Source organism: Mesocricetus auratus, unplaced genomic scaffold, assembly GCF_017639785.1.
Source record: "Mesocricetus auratus isolate SY011 unplaced genomic scaffold, BCM_Maur_2.0 Super-Scaffold_100047, whole genome shotgun sequence".
NCBI classification, from domain to species: domain Eukaryota; kingdom Metazoa; phylum Chordata; class Mammalia; order Rodentia; family Cricetidae; genus Mesocricetus; species Mesocricetus auratus.
This window is the reverse complement of record NW_024429224.1, coordinates 7,094,040-7,113,042: the sequence shown is the minus strand read 5'-3', so window position 1 is coordinate 7,113,042 and position 19,003 is coordinate 7,094,040. Positions and strand designations below refer to the sequence as shown.

Below are 19,003 nucleotides of genomic sequence, written 5' to 3'. Positions count from 1 at the left end.
AGGGATTCATGAGACCCTGCCCTCTGCCTGAAGAACAGTAGGCAGTTAATGGTTGCTGGGATACAAAGTCATATTCCTCAGTGGTGTAGCTACTGGTGAGTGGCCTTTGCTCAAATAAATAACTGTTTCCCAATGCTTACACAAGCTTCTCCGATTAGACACAGTGGGACACACAGAGACAAGAAAGTGGGAATGGGACTTGGGAAGACGAGTTATAGCAGGAGAGGGAGGATAAAAACAGGACAGCGGAGGGTCTGACCAAGGCACATTGTGTGTGTGTGTGTGTGTGTGTGTGTAACTGGGAAAGTGTGGGGAAGTAATTTCCAGAGAATTACTACCAGAGGGTGGAAAGAGGAAGGACAAGTGCCATGCTTAGGCAAAAACTCCCCAACACTGTGTGTCGGGCTAGCCACTTAGGACATGTCTGCCACCCGAGGTCCAAGGAGGCTGTTGAGTTGGAGCATTTACGCAGACCCAGGATACGTGTAAAATGGGAGCGGATCATGGAAGGCTTAAAGGCGGGAGAAGATTCCTCTCCTTCCTGGAACACGATGGTGACAATATCGTTTCCAATGTGGCGCTTCCTTTCCACCTGTGACGAGCATAAATGACATCATGAGAAGAGCCGCTCTACCAGGGCGCACTCAGTTAAAGCACACTGTAGCAAAACGCCAGAGCCGTCACTGCCGCGCCTCTGCATGGCCGTCTGGGTGCCTCTCCCAGCGCGGCTTCTTCATTTCCTCTTGCTGACCCTCAGCTAATGCCTCCTTGCCAACCTCGAGGCCACCACTCCCAACAAACATTACTGCGTCTGTCATTCTGACATGCTTCCTCATCCCCAGAGCTGAATTCGAGGAGCACAGGAGACATATATGAGGGTATCTGGGGGACAGAGCGCACACATCTACCCGGGGGCTTCATGCGGGCTATCCAAGTACTCCACTGATCTACACTACCAATTCACCTTAGCTAATTTGAGAGCTCATACTTGATGACAAAATGTCTCTATATAATTTGACCCTAGTTGATCTTTCCAAAATGGTTTCCTAGATCTGTAGTGGATACATTTTTTTCTAAGAATGGCCATACAGTGAATATTTACAACTTCACAGATTGTATGGATTCTTTACAGCTACACAGTTCTTAAGGTGCAAAAGCTGTCACAAAGAAAGTGTGAGTGGGTGTGCTGTGTGCCAGCTGCACCGCACTCCACAACAGGGACAGGCCAGTTTGCCAGCTCCGTTCAAGACCTTCACCCATCTGGCCAAACCGAAATAACGCTGTTCCCTGAATCCCTGTTGAGTCCCTGTGTTGGGTCAGTGGTGGACTAAGGATGCCCACTTGTTTTTGGCTTGCCCCCCACTGAAAGGTACAGTCTATTTGCTTTTTTTCACTGTTACTGTGGCTGGCTGAGTGCTGTAGTTATGAATGAAACATAGTGCAGTGCAGGTGACTGTGCCCAGTGCCCAGGCTAGCTTTTTTTTTTTTTTTTTTGCATTGGTGTTTTGCCTGCATGTATGTATAGCCTGCATGTATGTACATCTGTGTGAGGGTGTAAGATCTTGGAGTTGTAGACAATTGTGAGTTGCTATGTGTGTGCTGGGAATTGAACCTGGGTCCTCTGGAAGAGCAGTCAGAACTCTCAACTGCTAAGCCGTATCTCCAGCCCTCCAAGCTCGCCTTTAAAAGAACCAGAATGGGGCTGAGAGATGACACAGTTAATAGTTAAGAGTGCTTACTGTAAAGGGAAGCCTTCCCGCCAGCCTGGTTCCAGAGCCGCATGAGTCCCAAATAAACACACAGGAGGCTATATTAATTATGAAGCTGTTGGCCTTGCTTGTTTCTTACTGGCTATCTCTGACTTGAGTATTTACCCCATAATTGTTAATCTAAGTATTTCTCTTACTGGAGCAAAGTTCCCGGGCTTCTTATCCCTATGGTGGTTACATCTTTACTTCCTGTGTTTCTCCTACCCAGAGTCCTCCTGGACTTCTAGTCCCACCTATCTTGCTTCCCTATTGGCCAACAGTGCTTTATTGACATATACACAGGATCTTCCAGAGGATCCAGGCTTGGTCCCCACAACCCACACTAGGTGGCTCACAACACCCCGTAACTCCAGTTCCAGGGGCTCTGTTGCCTTGTAGCTTCCTCTGATGCCCACACACGCGCTACAAATGAACTCACATAGACATTCATACATCCACACACACACGTAAACAGAAGTAAACTAGTCCACCACAGATAAGTAAATAAAAGGACAATCAGCCTTGGCCACATTCAGAATGTATGCTTTTGGGAGGCCTGATCTGTGAAGGGAAACGAGTCACACTAAGGATGCTGGGAAAAGGTAGTTGGATATTTATTAAGATAGAGAGAAGTAACTTACATGAGAACCTGAGAACTGGGCAAGCGTTCCACGGTCTCTGAACCTCGGCTGGGGTCCAAGAGAGAGTGAGAGTCCACTCCTGTCCCTCTTTTATCCCCAATTTCCCCCATGGACCTGTGACCACGCCCCCTTGGGGGCATGGTCAGCGCTGCAGGTACGTGATCTCTCCCTACACTGACCAGTGAAGAAGTGTTGATGAGGAAGCCACTGAGAGGCCTGGGGAAGCCTTGAGACTCTATTCTGTGGGGAAAGGGCAACTCTGCCAATGTCTCTGTGAAGCCTTCAATGGTCCCAGTTTAGCTGCTGGCTAACTGCAATGGATGAGAACCTCTCCAGGACAGCAGAGGACCATCTGCTGAGCCCTGTCAACACCGAGCCTGAAGGAATCAACTCATATCTTCAACTGGTGAGTTCTCAAGTGGCTTATTGCACAGGGATAAATAAGCAAAGCATGGTCTGTGTTTGCCCAACCTATCTTGTCTAGCATCTTTTGGCCAAACAGCTCACACATGGTTATCTGTCTAAAGCTCACTCAAATGGTGCCTTCTCCAGGAAGGCCTCCTCGACCTTCACCAGCTGTCATGTTCTCTCCCTCAGCATCCATACCACTTTTGTGTTAAATTTTTAAGTATAGGTGTGTGTGTGTGTGTGTGTGTGTGTGTGTGTGTGTGTGTGTGTGTGTGTGTGTCTGTCCACCAAAGCCAGAAAAGGGTACCGGATCCCCTGGAGCTGGAGTTACTGGAATTTTGTGAACTGTCCATTGTTGGTGCTGGGAACCAAACTGGTCATCTGAAAGAGCAGCAATTGATATTTACCACTGAGCCATCTCTCCAGGCCCTGTGATGTCATTCTTTCTGTTTGCCTGGTTGGTTTGGACTTTGTTTTTTTGAGACAGGGATTCTCTGTGTAGCCCTGGATGTCCTGGAACTCCCTCTGTAGACCAGGCTGGCCTCAGACTCACTGATATTCACCTGCCTTTGCCTCCTGAGGGCTGGGATTAAAAGTGTGCACCACCACTACCACCTTGCTGTGTGATGTCATTCTTATGCGGATTATCCCTCTACGCATGCTAATCGTTCTCGGCTATGCTTCCTGTCCTTACTGACTCATGGTGTATAGTCCCATGACTGAGTCACAGCATGTGTTCCCACTTTACCAATGAGGAAACTAAGATGTAGAGAGTACATATGAGTGTGATTCAGTTCACATGATTTCTTGGGTAACACTGAGAGCACAGACACAGAAGAAAGGTGAGTGAGACTGCATCACAACTGAGAGCCTCCATGGACCAAAGGAGACTGTCAGTAGACAGAGAGGCGGCTTGATGAAGGGAAGTAGCATTTGCAAGAAGTCAGTATCCAGAAAATGTAAAGAATTTCTACTATGCAGTAATAAAAATGATTCAATTAAACAAATAGCAAAGAATGTAAATGCACATTTCTCCAGAGAAGGTATGCAAACGTACAATAAGCACAGTGGAAGATATCAGGTTCACTAGTTACTGGAGATGTGCCAGCCATGGTGAGCAGCCACTCACACAGTAGGATGACTGTATAAAATAACACATCTCTGTATGTCACTGATGGGAATGTGAAGTGGTACGACCCCTTCTGAGAATAGTAGAGTGGTTCCTCAAAGAGTTAAACATCGACTTATCAGCCTGGAGAAACAGTTAAAAGTACTTACTGCTTTTGCAGAGGTCCTGAGTTCAATTCCCAGCACTCACATCAGGCCGCTCACAGCTGCCTATAACTCCAGTTTCCAGGGGGATCTGATGTCCTCTAAGGGAACCTCATGCAGGTGTGCACAGACACAAACAGGCAAAACACTCATACACATGAAAATTTTAAAACGTAACAAGTACTCTAGCCCTCTGGCTGTAGGCAGGAGGATCAGGAGTTCAAGGGCAGCTTCAGTTACACAGTGAGTTCAAGGCTAGCCTGAGTTGCATGAGAGACTCTAAAAACAAAAACAACAACAGGGATGGTGAGAGATCTCAGTGGCTAACTGGGTATGTTGCTCCTGTAGAGGACCCAGGATCGGTTCCCAGCAACAATGTCTGTGGCTCACAACCACATGTGTTTCCATCTCCAGGGAACTGATGCTCTCTTTTGACCTCGATGTGTACTGTACTACGTGTGCACACACATAATCAGAAAAATAAAAACAAAAGGAATGAGTCAGACATATACATTATAACACAGACCCTTAAAATATGTAAACTACTAGATGTCAGCTTCAAAAGACGATATACTGGTGCTTAGAGATGGCTCAGTGATTAAAAGCACTGACTGCTCTTTGCAGTTCAATTCCTAGCACATACATGGTGGCTCACAACCATCTGTCACTGCCGTTCAATGGACCTGGCGTCTCTTCTGACTTCTGTGAGCGCTTGCATGCATGTGGTACACTTACACACACTTAAAATTAAATGCATATTAAAAGGCCATGCATTACAGAGCATATCCATGTGTGGCTAATGCTGCATCTGTCATCTGATGTGGGCAGTGTTGGTGAATGTTGGGCAATGTAAGGCATTTCATTGAAGTTTGTTTGTGTTGTATGTGGGGTGTTGATGCTTGAACCAGTGCCCCCTATATTAGACAATCACTCCACCCCTGAGCCCCAGCACCCAGTGCAAGTTTTCTGATGTACTGCTGAAATGTAAGAGGTCAACACTGCATTCAGGATGGTAGAGAAGATGGGTGTGGTCTATCCTCTCTACATAATCCCAAGAGCTTCAGCTACCATGACGAGGCCTAGCAGCAGAGACCTGGGTCTTCCCAACCAAACAGAGAAGACATCTTGCACACAGTGAGTCTCACCACAAGTAGTCTTCCTGGGCCCATGTGTTTCCTGTATCAACATACCCTTGACCAGAGTTCTCCTAAAATAAGAACAGGTTCAAGGTCTCTATGGTCCCCATGGCTCACAAGGCACTATTCCTTCTTCCGGTCAGACCATAGAAAAGCACTCACTATCTCCTCCCTCCCTGCACATCCCCCTCTACCTCCACCTCCCAGAACTACAGTACTGCCCAGGCACTGGCCTGCTGTGGGCCTTTCCCTCTTAGAGTTTCATGTGACAGGAGTCTAGCTAAGCATAACTGCCCAAATCCCATCTGTCTAACCCCAGCAGCTGTGGCTGGAGAGTGGGCTCGAAGTTAAGAGCTCTGGTTGCTCTTGCAGGGACCTGGGTTTGACTCCCAGTACCTACATGGTGGCTCACAGCCATCCCTAACTTCAGCTCCAGGTGATCAAACTCCCTGATCTTTCTCTGGGGGCACCGCATACACATGGTGCACACATACACACAGGCAAAGCATTTACACGTTAAAAACAAAACAAACCCCAGCAGCCCACATCTTTGTTGTGCCTAAATTCCAACAGGTTGGAAATTTTTCTCCCCAAAATGGCCAACCTCTGGGGTGGGTAAGGAGAACTCTGAGGGGACGTTCCCAGCATGGCCAGTCCGTACAGACACTCATGGTCAACTTCAAGGTCATTCTGAAAGCCACTTTTAACACCACATAACAAATTGTCTTAGTTAGAGTTTCTCTTGCTGTGACAAAACATCATTAACCAAAATCAACTTGGGGATGAAAGAGTTTATTTCAGCTTACAACTGTTATACTCCATCATCTAAGGAAGTTACAGCAGGAACTGATGCAGAGGCCTTGCTCAGTCTGTGGTTTTTTGTTTGTTTTGTTTTTAGCCCTGGCTGTCCTGGAACTCACTCTGTAGACCAGGCTGGCCTTGAACTCACAGAGATCCAGCTGCTTCTGTCTTCAGAGTGCTGGGATTAAAGGCGTGCGCCACCCACTGCTTGGCTCAGCTTGGATTCTTATAGCACCTTGGTAGCCCAGGGATGGTATCACCCAATGAGCTGGGCCTTCCCACATCAAATAAAAATAAAAAGTGCACCTCAGGCCAATCTGGTGAGGGTGTTTTCTGAATTGAGGCTCCCTCTTCCCAAATGACTCTAGTTTGTGCCAAGGTGATATAAAACTAGCCAGCTCACCAACTTATTTTGTGTCCAGAATCTCATTCTGACAAGGCCAAAACCACAGGGAGAAAGCATGTTAAATGCAGAACAGTTTGTGAAGGTTCTTTTTGTGGCTGAGCAGGTCTCCCAGTTACATTTGCTGGAAGCCTGGCTCCAAGCATGGCCTTGCGAAGGGGTGGTGGTGTCTCTGAGAGGTGGGGCCTGGTGAGATCTTAGGAGGGGTCAATGCTTTTCTCTGGGAGTTCATTCTTCCTCAGGCAGGTCTATCTGGAACCTAACCTGGATTTCTCATACTTCCTGTTTGCCATGTGATTTTTTTCTACATTGGCACCAACATCATAACCACCTTGAGAGTCGTACTGAAGCCAAGTAAACATCAGTGCTCTTGAAACTACACGACTCTGAGCTAAATAAACCTCTCTTCTTTATAAAGTACTCAGCTTTATACAATGACAATACAACATAGACTAGTATGTCTTTAAAACCACAGTCACACATGTACAAGCACATATATGTATATACCCACAGGCTCACTACTATTTCTGATCCTTATTTGAGATGATAGAGGCAGGGGCTGGAGAGATGGCTCAGAGGTTAAGAGCCCTGGCCACTCTTCTAAGGACCTAGGTTCAATTCCCGACACCCACATTGCAGTTCACAGCTGTCTATAACTCCGGTTCCAGGGGATGTGGCATCATCACACAGACATGCATGCAGGCAAAACCCCAAAGCACATAAAAATTCTTTAAAAGATGATAGAACCTTGTTTGCAGTTCACACACAGACCATAAAAAGTGCCTGAATTGGCAGCTGGTAACTGAAGTGGAGCTCACAGTAACGCACCTAGTCTATAATTTTATAAATCATTGCAATGCTCATCTCACATTCAGTCACCATCTGATGGTTAGTGTTCTCAAAGAGCCTGTGGTCACATATACCTGCTGTCTATTTTCTTTGGAATACGGCAACATGGTGGAAACGTGAAACATGACCTCATGCCCTTGGTACACAGTATAGACTGAGTTGATCCCTGTGGTGTTATCTGTAAAATACAAGAATGCAGTCAGCGAGTACACAAACGAGGGCATGCAGCACACAGTACATTCTCAAAGACCGTTGGGCTCATCGGTGTTGGTGATAGGAGCAGATCACCTGATGTCAACTCTCCACTTCACTCGCGGCTCCTGCCCACGAGGAAAGACCCGGCTCATGTGCTCTAAGCTACCCGCTGCACATCTGGCTTGAACATCTCCACGGCGGTCCTCATGCATTGCTTTCATGCTGTGGGCTGCCAGGAAGACAGACTTCCAGACAGTCAGGCCACCTGGACTAGAAGTCTGTCACATTTAAGCAAAAGGAGCCCTGTACCACCTGACTGACTTTCTCTGAGGCTTGATTGAAGATCAAACAAAACTACAAACATAGAAGCACAAGAAAATGCTAGAAATGCTTCTCAGACAGAAGCTAACCTACGTGACTCAAGTCTAAACTTGCCATCTAGTCTGTCTTCATCCACCTTCTGCCTTTCCAAGCTCCCCTTCAATACCCTGAGATCAGCTGCTTCAGGCAGAGACCCAGGGACCCGACGATTATCTTTCCCCCGTTCATCCCCACTTCCAATCATCATGGGATCCTGTGTCTTCTTCAGAGGCTCTGGAGTCTGTGCACTTGTCTCCCTGCCAGCCTGCTGTTCTACCAGCCATGACACTCACCCTCCACCCGTTTAGACTGTGGAATCTGCTTCTCCAATGGCTCTCTGATCTGCTTCCTCCAGATTGCCGTCCCCACAGGTCTGCCCTAAGGGGACCTCACTGTTCTACTCAGTGACACGCAAGGGGACTTCAAACACCCTACTGGGCCAACCCTTTCCTTCTCTAGTCTGTATTGCAACCTTGGTCCCTCTGCTCCTTCCAGTCAGAAAGATATTCTCTTAGTTTTTAGAACAGCACATCACATTTGCTCCTGCCTAAGGAACTTCACAGATGTTCCCTGTCTAGAATTCTTTTCTCAAGATTCGCAACTGTTCCCACTCATCACTCCCTTGTTCCCTCAGAGAAGTCTTCTATTCCCCGATTCGACAAAGTGCCTGTGGCACTCTCTGTGGCTCCTGATTCCTGCCAGCACTGACTGCCAAGCTATTTCATAACCATTACCCATGTGCTGCCTGTGCTGCCCAGGGGACTGCTGGCTCCTAGAAAGGCAGGCAGGGACCATGCTGCTTTATGCACAATGACCCCAGATCCCAGCAGGGTCCTGGAACACAGACGGTGCTCATTAGTAAATATAGCTATGGGATAATAGAGACATGTCATGATCGGCCCTCAATGAGGTGGGATAGCCTTAGGAGATTCCACAACAGATGTGGTCCTTCCTCGATGGAAATGCCACTCGTTAGTGCACGACTTCATGTATTTGCTGACCATGTCTCCTGGTGCGTCCTATGGGTCTTATAAAGCCAATGGAGTCAATGACCATGCCCAGTGACCTATGTCAGATTGGGGATGATCCTCAAGTAACAGATTTTTGCTAATTCCAACAAGGGGCAGCTTACTTTTGGTGTCCAGACCGCCACGGTAGCCTGTCCAGCCCTTTAGAGTAATGGTGTCACCGAGGAGATTCAAAAATTTCTGAAAAGCTTCACTTCCAATTTCTGCAAGAAAAGGCAAGGGATGAGGAAAGCATCGACCTCTAGTTCTCACTTCCTGGCCATAATGAAATCAGCGGACGGGGAGGTGCGGTTGATGCGCACAGCACCAGAACGCGAGGTGGCATTGCCTCCCAGCCTGGGGCCATCTCGGGGACTCCAGGAAGGAAAACAGAACCAGGTGGACCAGGTGCTACCGCTGCTTTGCCTAGCGATGAACAGGGCTGTAACATGAAAGACACAAGTGCAGGAAGAGATGCTGTCTTTGTATTCCCTCAACCAGAAACAGTGTTCTCCCGGGCCCGCCCACTGCAGGGGCCGTACAAGTTAGGTGTTAGCAAAACTGTTAGGACACGAATGAAACTGGTCGTGAGCTACCTTATAAAACTCTGTAAACTGCCTCCTGGTATTAGAGATTCCAACCGGACACTCAGTTTTGGCTGTGGGGAAGGCAGTAAAGGGCAGGGTCCCCATCAGCAGGGGTGAGGTAAAGGGCAGGGTCCCCCTCAGCAGGAGTGAGGTAAAGGGCAGGGTCTCCCTCAGCAGGGGCGAGGTAAAGGGCAGGGTCTCCCTCAGCAGGGGTGAGGTAAAGGGCAGGGTCCCCATCAGCAGGGGTGAGGTAAAGGGCAGGGTCTCCCTCAGCAGGGGTGAGGTAAAGGGCAGGGTCTCCCTCAGCAGGGGTGAGGAGGAGCTGCTCACCATTGCTGAACATCTCGTCATCTGTGAGCTGCCCATCTTTGGCAAAAAGAACCCCGAATTTGAAATTCACAGAGCCCTTACAATGAGACAGCAAAAGACAGGCAAGTTAATTTTATCACTGAAGCACCATTTAGAGTCACTGCAATCAACGGACTGGACACTTGGGGGATTCCTTCTTCCCATGAGCCCCAGTACTGACCAATATTAACAAGAGACACTCTTTCTTGTAGGCTGCAAAATAACTAGCAGATGAGCTGATCCACTTGCATACTGGTTAATAATTTCATTGTTGATGGCATCAGGAGAATGCCAGGTCCGTGCTGGGGCAGCAGGGGTGCTGTTGACACACGGCCACAGGTACCCATGGGTCTGGCACCACGTTCTGACCTACCTACCAGCAACAGTTCCCAGAAGAGCAGGGGAGCTAACTGTAACTCAGAGCCAAACAGAACAATCTTAGACTGAAGTCTGGTAGGCTCTTCTAGAAATAGGTATGGAAATTGTGGGTAATTTATGCGAAAAGCTCACCTTCCCCTGTCCCTGAAGATATTCTGAACAAGTCACAGATAGGCAAATAAAAGACACAGCAAGCCAAGCGGGCATGGCTGTCCTCGGTTTGAGCTTACAATCCTCAGCTCTTCGGAGGACTGATACAATCTGAACCCCACAGAATTGACCAACACCAGTGTGTGATGGGAGAAGCTTCGGGGAAGAGCGGAAGACAGAGGAATGGAGCCCAGAGCAGGAAGTAGTCTCTCAACTGTTACTTTAAAAAGACTTGCTTGTTACTTATGTGCTTGCTATGTGTTGCCATAACTCATTATTTATGTGGGTGGTGGTTATATTCACCACACAAGAGCATGTGCTCTCAGAGAGGGTACTGGATCCTTGGAGCTGGAGTTGCGGGCAGCATGGGTTGCTGGATGAGTGCTGGAAACGAAATCTGGGTTCTCTGCAGGAGCAGTACATGGTCTTAATTGCTGAGCTACCCCTCTAGCCCCTCAACTCTGTTTTTAATGATTTTGTCCTTAAATCTGGGGAGGAGATTTGCATGTTATTCTCTATACTTCTGTACACGCCTGAATTACTTAATAATAAAAGAATGCACTGTTGGAAGAACAGCCACAAGGTGCCTCGCCCACCACCAGGTGAAGGATTCTGGGTGTTGGCCAGTCAAGGTGGGAGGTCAAGGCACAATGCTGGAACTCAGAGGTGGAATGGCAAAATTAAGACTGAAAACCCCGCCTAGGCTTATGGCTCAGTGATTAAAGTGCTCGCCACATATACGATAATGTGTAGTCTAGAAAGGCTTTTTGGAGCAATCACAAAAAGTTGGAAGCAGTGGTCCTCTATACTTGGCCTCCAGACTAAAGGTATTGGGATCCCTGGGAGGGGTTATTAGAAGATGGCTGGCTCACAGCCCAGTGTTTCCAGCTTAGTGGGTCTGGTATCTGGCTTGGAGACTCATCACAAAGATTCCCATGAGATGTCCAGGAAATAGACTCTGAGAACCAGTGGACAAAGGAACAAACTGGGAGGCTTCCAGGCTGCCCAGGATCAGCTCCAACTGAGCTAACAGACAGTAAGCACAGAGCAGAAGGACTAGGTGAACTAGCAGCTCATTGGGACCAGGAGGACCACAGTGTGCAGACAGGGACATGCAGGGAAGAAGAGATTTGCCTAAGGCTGGTCATAAGTGAACTCAGGCTGGAGCTGGGATCTTGGTCTCTTGACCTTTGACTAGGGCTCTTGTCAATAGCACGAGTAGTGTTCCCAGGACAGGTCTGCACTGGGCATAGCTGAGAGCACAGGCAGAGATGAGACCTCCATGTCAGCAGTCAAAGGTTTATGAAACTTCATGGGGATGTTCTGAGACCAGCAGCATTCTACCAGCACCCTGGCTGAGGCCTTGGGAGGTGGGGGTTGTAAGACACGCTATCCCAGTTAGGCTGAAACACTGCAAAGTCTTAGGGCATGGAGGTGCAGAGTGGGGATCGACCAGGTACCCTGGCATGAAAAGATTTCCAAAGGAGAGCATGGCTCCAGGTTTACCACCTGGTCTATATCTCTTTCCTGTTTCCCCAGTATTAATAATACTCTCCAGAGAGTCCCAGTTTGAATGAGAAACTGTATAGAACCTTCCACTTCAGGAAGACTGGTGTTGTCTTAAGTTCTTGAACCTTCTAGGACTCTACTGAAACAATCCAGCGTCTGGGGCTTCCAGGACGATGCCCACAATGAGCAGAAAGTATTCATCTATTTTCAGAAGGTGTCCATCAGCATAACGAGCTGTTTTGTAATTTAGGAGAGGTAGTTGGATTTGGGGCTACTGGATCATAGCACCTCGTTTTGAGATGTTGCCTTCTTGCACTGGGAATTGAGCCCAGGGATTCACCATGCAAGCTAGGCATATGCTCCGCCACTGAGTCCCACCCCTAATGGGTCATACTGGAGTAAGTCACTGAACACATCAGGACTTCATGAGCACTGAATTTTGAGGGATGCAGGGAGCTTTCCAGGCCTCAAGTTCAGTCTGGGCCTCTGGAGAGAGCTGCCTATTAGAGAGTTATAGGCACTGATTTCCTCAGGACAAGGTCCTGCTCAGACACAGAACCAGGTCACATTTATCATTTCTATTTGTTTGGAAGTTAAAATATTTCTAAAATTTAAAAAGATTATTTATTTGTATTGTATATGCATATGTGTTTGCCTGAATATATGTATGTGCACTACATGTGTGCTCAGTGCCTGTGGAGGCCTCTGGGGGGTACTGGAACTGGAGTTACAGATGGTTGTGAGCTACCATGTGGGTGCTAGGAACTGAACCTGTTCTGCAAGAGCAGCCAGTGCTCTTAACTGCTAAGCCAACTGTCCAGCCCATAGTTCTAATTTCACCTATGGAATTAACACTCCAACTTATATTCCTTCTGTGAAAGGCAAAGTATGAGCAGAAACTTCCAGTGACTTGCTGGAACTGAAAAGGGATGGCCTTATTCAAAATAGCACTGCTGGTTCCCTGATACTGCTGCTTAGACAGTGTCCTGACTAGTGTTATGTCAACCTGACACAGCTAGAGTCACCCAAAAGGAGGGAACCTCAATTGAGAAAATGCCTCCATAAGATCTGGCTGTAATGCATTTTCTAAATTAGTGATTGATGGGGAAGGGGTAGGGCCCACCCCGTTGTTGGTGGGGCTACCCCTGGGCTGGTGGTCCTGGGTTCCTTAAGAAAGCAGGTTGAGCAAGCTAGTCATAAAGAGCCCTCCATGGCCTCTGCATCAGCTCCTGCCTCCAGGTACTGGCCCTGTTTGAGTTCCTGTCCTGACTTCCTTTGATGATCTTTGATGATGAACTGTGATGTGAAAGCGTGAGCCAAATGAACCCTTTCCTCTCCAACTTAATTTTGGTCATTGTGTTTCATCATAGCACAGTAACCCAGACTAAGACAGTCTTCTGTATTTATAGGGTTCCACCTCTTTGTAGTTCACTGGTTTCCCCTTGTGTGTACTACAGAATAAGACACCATATCTCCTGTCTGTGCAGTTTATAGCAAATAAAACATGGATTTCATGTCACCAACTTCATTTTACTAAACAGCTAACTTTTCAGGAATATTGCAAGTGTTCCGTGTAGTTTTTGTCCTGCCCATCATCACAACTCATCACTAGGATGGACTAGAATCAAGGTCAGTGTTCCCTACTGATTCTAGATGAGAAGCTGTAGGATTAAGTGGGGATGCTTGGGCTACTCATCTCTCAGAAAAGCTCACACCTCCCCAAGTCATCAACAAGGGACATTTGCTTTTCCAAGCAAATATCCCCTTAGTGAGGGACAAAACAGAAATAGAGATTTAGCCTGTCCAGAGTAGGCCAGAGATGAAGTGGGTGTTGTCAGCACACTGGGGTGGTTGTGACAAATTCACTGAGACACATTTGAGTTCAGGACATTTTATAAAGATATGTCAACTAGTTGAGGTGATGGATTAGACATGGAGTATCAGGAAAATGGAGGATTTTACCAAGAAACTAGACAAATGATATTTTCATTTCTGCTATGGATAGGTAATACGCACAAACCATAATTTCCTTACTCAGTTATCTAAGGATAACAAGCTGGATATCGTTATGACACATACATGTGCACAGACATACATACACTCCCCCCCCACACTAAAATGGGTGTAACGGAATGAAGCATGCAGATATCTTTGGCTTCTGGTACAGTGTAGTGTGGCTAATGCACAGACACCCTACTTGAGGGGATGGGCACCTCTTCACACTGCATTCATATGTTTATACAGATTTAAGTACACCGCTCTATTTATGGATAGCTGTACAGAAAGTTCTGGAGGAGACGGAGGCCAGCCCATTCAGTAAGGCCGGTGTTGAGAACAAGCCCACACTGCAGATGCACTGAGGTCCGGCTCAAAGAGAAGGCTGCGCTCACAGTGAAGGGGCTGACACTGGCTGCTAAGGGCGGGGAACAAATCTGCAGATAAATTACTCACCTCTTGTTCTTCCAGAACCAGCAAGTCCTGTCAAGAAAAGTTTCAGAAGTTATAGTTATACATCATGGTGATTACTGGATTTTGGTTCTCTGAGAAAGCCAAGTTTTACACACTCACACGACTTGATGTTAAGATAATTTGAAAATAATAGAAGTTGGTTATGGGATCTCTCTTTAAGGAAAACAAAAACAAAAGTAAACAACAACCGAAAACACAACTCTGGCTGGGCCACACACCTCTCAGAAAACCTCTGAGAGACATTAACTGCCGCTCACCCCTCCCCAAATCAATGCACACTCACTGCTTCAAGAAAACATCCCCTTAGTAAGGGATAAGATTGCGAAGTGGAGAACTGAACCCCAATGTCAAAGGCTGACAGCGGGATTAAGGTGTTGGCTCACTGCATCTCAGTACTTGCCCCGCACTAGGTCAGCTGCCCTGAAGAGACCCTCTCCTGAGAGCAGCAGGGAGCAGGGGTGACCCAGAGAGCCCTGGCTTCCAGTCCTTGCTCTGCTGCCCACACTGTGCTTGTGTACAAATTATCTGACTCGTCTGTGTCTGTTTCTTACCCACTACGGAAAGAGACAGAATGAGCGTGACGGACACCCGGCAAACAGCTTGAGGTCCCTGACCCTTCTCACACTCAGTTACTTCTTAGTAAACTGAAGCGGCTGGCGGATACCAAGGCCAAAGGCTCCACAAGAGGCCGCTGGGTGAGTGGAGTTGGGGAAGGTGGATGCAGGTAAGCTATGGCTGCCAGTGAGAACTGAGAGGAGAGTCAGGGTAGAGCTGAAAGAGATGAGGGACCCTCATCCTCCTTGTCAACCCTGGATTCTTAAAGAAGTACGGGAGGCACACAAAATCCTCCATTTTTTGTTAACACGAGGGCTCTTTTGTCCAGAATTCAGCCATCATTATTTCTGAATCCTGGGGAAAAATAAAACTGCTATGTGTCTTATACTTTGGGACACACTTCAAATTTGCATGTTGTTACACATTTCACTGCAAAGTCCTCTTTTCCATAATTTCCTTTGATCTCAACCACCCTGTCATGCAGCCTAATCATTCCAGAATTACAGGTGAGGAATTGGAGATTCAGAAGAGCCTGGGTCATGTGGCGTGGTTCTTGACACCCGCCAACAGTGAATATAACAATGGGGAGTTTCCCAGCTGCCTTTAGTCCAGCAAGTATCAGACCTGGGACACTCTGCTACCGGTTGCTGGCCTGGTGAGGGTTCCTCGGTGGCCAGGCTATGGGAATAGCCTTGCATCAGGAGTCCCCAGGGTCTCAACAGAAGGGATGCCACAGGCTGCCAGGTCACATTCCCTTTGAATCTTCCTTGTTTTGGATTACATCTGCTTAGAAGTGGGGGCTCCTGCCAGGCATTGTGGTCTACGAATGTCCCACTTGATAGCATTCAAAGTTTTAAAAACTCTCATTTCTGGATTTGTGAGCACCAACTAGGTCTCTTTTTGTTGTTTCCCAGTTTGTAATTTCAGAACGGAAGGTCTAATTTTGTGTCAGTAATGGTGTTTCTTAATAAAGTCCTAGTGATGTTTTTTCCTTTGTGTCTGTGTATACTTGTTTGTGTATGTATGTTCGTGTGTAGGAGGCATGTGTATGGCACAGGCCAAGTATGGATGTCAGAAGACAACCTGTGGTGTTGGTTCTTGCCTTCCACACTGTCTGAGATGGGATGTCTTTCTGTGTTCCACTGTGTGTGGCAGGTTAGCTGGCCCACAGGCTTCTGAAAAATGTCCCATCTCTGCCTTTCACCTTGCTGTTGGAGTGCTGTGATCATGGATGCTAGCTAATGCCTTAAGTGGGCTCTGGGGATCTGAAATCAGTCTTCAAACTTGTGATAGCTCCTGCTATTGCTTTTTTTTAATGGAATTTTGATTTTGATCATTAGTTTGCAGCTAATATTAAGTTTAAAAACAACAACAACAACAACAAATATTATCCAGGCAGTAGTGGTGCATGCTTTTAATCCCAGCACTCAGGAGATAGAGGCAGACGGATCTCTGTGAGTTCAAGGCCAACCTGGTCTACAGAGCAAGTTCTAGGACAGCCAAGGACACACAAAGAAATCCTGTCTCAAAAACAAAACAAAACAAAAAACAAAATACATATTAGGTTTAAGAATGAATGACTTTATATAGACTTTAAAAATTAGAAATGCTTTAAACATTCAGATTTAGTTCTGTAGATTTTTATCCAATCCCTGGCCATTAGGAAAGTCATCTACAACTATCTAGAACACAAGGTGACAGAGACAGGCAGGATGGTAACACAGAGATGCCCACTTAAAGCCAACTTAATCACATACGTTGCTTCTGGAAGGAATTTGGTCAAGAAAAATGTCACTGCATTTAACAAGCAGAAGTAGAGGGACAGCATTTTAACAGGACCAGCCACTGAGGTTGGTTTAGCTTCTGTTCCCTGTGTAGATCCCTTGACTGTCAAGGGCTCCTAACAGTAACGTGCAGAAGTTGGGTGGCAGCTCTGATAGCGTGACTTTGGGGGCTGGGCCTCATACCCAGGCCCACAGAGGCTCATGAATGTTCCTTGTTTAAGGGGAAAAACCCAAAATACAATTATAGGAGAGCATGAGATAATGTTTCATAGAAAACAGGCACACAATGGTGACCCCAACAGGCAGGGTACTGATGACTCTGCCTGGTCATCTGTTACTCTGTGGGAGAGAAGGCATCTGGGGCAGGCTAGCACAGTCACTAAGAGACAGGCACCACAGGGCAGCTCCTCCAGGACTCTGGGGTGGTGTCTTCAGAGTGGGGATGGTAGTGGTGATCACTCGCAGGCACCAGGAAGGAAAGGGCTAAGACTGTCTCATAGGCTGATGTGGAGGTTCATGCCTGTATGCTCAGCACTGCAGGGGCTCAGGCAGGAAGGACATGAGCTTGAGGTCAGCCTGGTTTAATGAACCCAAGTTGTATAATGGAGCAGTAAAGGCACATTGCTACTGATGTATTTATAATTCTAATTTGTTTTTAAGGTTGCCATAGTCACTTTATACACAGCATGGCTTAAATTTGCTCAGTTTAACCTACCGCACTAAATTTTGCCTACGTTTATTCTAGCAGAGTACAAAACTACATTATTGCTTATTTATTTATTATTTAGTGCGTGTCTCTGTGTGTGGATGCACGCAGTGCTTTGGCATATGTTTGAAAGTCAGAGGACAACTTGCAGAAGTCACTTTCCCTTTCTACCATGCTGGTCCTGGTGGTCAAACAAATAGTGTTTTACAAATTAAATGAAAGCGAAGGCATGACGACACTCAAGTCTGTATATCTGGGTTAAGCTAAGTTGAAAGGCAATGACCTCAGTTTGAAAGCTTTCCTTAAAGGGATACGGAAACTAACTATTTATGCTCTGAGCAGTCCTCCAAATCTCATTTGAATTATTTCCCCTGCAAATGAACTCATTTACCTCTCTGCTTATAGACCTCTGCTGCCTCCTGGACACAACTTCAGCTGCCTCTCCAGCTCTTCTTGTCATCTAGCTCTGGCACAACCCACATCCTTGAAGCTCAGCTTTGCTCTGTTGACCAGCATCCCATTGAGGATGGCTACAGTTCTAAATTTTCAGAGCTAAATCGATTACAGCTGCATGATAAAAGCACAACTGTTCTCTCTACACACAGACACACACACACAGACACACACACACACAGACACACACAGACACACACACACACACAGACACACACACACACACACACACACAGACACACACACACACACACACACAGTCCATGCATTGTTACAAAGCCACACAACTTCTTTTACCTTTTGTATCTCGGGATGAAAGATTTCCCTAGGGCCTTTCTCAAACTTGTCCAGGTTCATGGCACTGAAACAGAGAAGACAGAGTGAGTCAGTGAGGCCGGAACTGAAGCAACGGGAGTAAGGTGTAGTTCACTGGAGAAGACAGACAACACTGCCCAGGAAAGTCTTGGTGGGCTCTCTAAAGGGCCCGGCACACTGGAAATGCAGATCAGCAGGTGAGGGACAATGAGTGAATCCATGAACTTCTCCAGTTGCCATGGGAAACTGCCTTTCAGGACACTCGTGCAGTGAGAGAGTGGCAGTCTTCAGGGACATCAGCTTCAGGCATCCTTGCTATTCTCTCAGATTGCTGTTGACTTATTCATTGTTCTGCTATCGACAATTTCATATTATGAATGACACTCTTCACCCCCTAGCCCTGGAGCATAGATACTTAGTGTAAACCTTGCAGTTTGCTAGCCCTGCAGAATCTCTCCTGCCATTTGAGGCCCTGAGTCCTTTTAGGGATGGAGGCAACTGCAAGTGGACTTCATGCAGCCTAGAGTCACCGAGAAAACGCTGGGAAAGCATTCAGCATGGTGTCTGACAAAGAAGCCAATGTTATTAGGATGTAATTCTTAGCTGGGGACAGAGTGGCAGCTCCCCCAGGCCTGGGAGGGAGATGAGAGGGAGGCAGGAACCAAGGGCAGGAGCCAGATGTTCCAATCCTCTCTGGCTTGTTGTTCCGTGAAGAATAAAGCACATCCCCCAGGGAGCCTTTGCTGACATCTGGGTTTCTATTTCAAAGTATAAGAATGAAATGAAAAAGATTTCTTGATTTTCTTTCTAAACCCAAAGTACCCAAGCGAACATGAGAAAAAAAAAAAAGCATCAGGCAAAGAATGCAGCAGGGAGGGAGGGATGCTCAGGAGCCAGGACTGGATAGTGCGGGATGCTGGCTCCGAAAC

The 19,003-nt window shown here is 47.0% G+C and overlaps 1 protein-coding gene across 9 annotated transcripts in view; it reads right to left on the bottom strand.

The window, feature by feature from the left end:
• Window positions 1-19,003, bottom strand: part of Garnl3 (GTPase activating Rap/RanGAP domain like 3) — a 145,653-nt gene that overhangs the window by 39,092 nt on the left and 87,558 nt on the right. For all 9 annotated transcript variants that reach the window (XM_040735611.1, XM_040735612.1, XM_040735610.1 and 6 more), the window contains 6 exons: window positions 18,057-18,120; window positions 14,244-14,270; window positions 9,738-9,813; window positions 8,946-9,044; window positions 7,333-7,436; window positions 484-592 (listed from right to left, as the gene is read on the bottom strand). In XM_040735611.1, coding sequence (XP_040591545.1) covers window positions 484-592; window positions 7,333-7,436; window positions 8,946-9,044; window positions 9,738-9,813; window positions 14,244-14,270; window positions 18,057-18,120 — 479 coding nt within the window. The remainder of the gene's footprint in view (window positions 1-483; window positions 593-7,332; window positions 7,437-8,945; window positions 9,045-9,737; window positions 9,814-14,243; window positions 14,271-18,056; window positions 18,121-19,003) is intronic.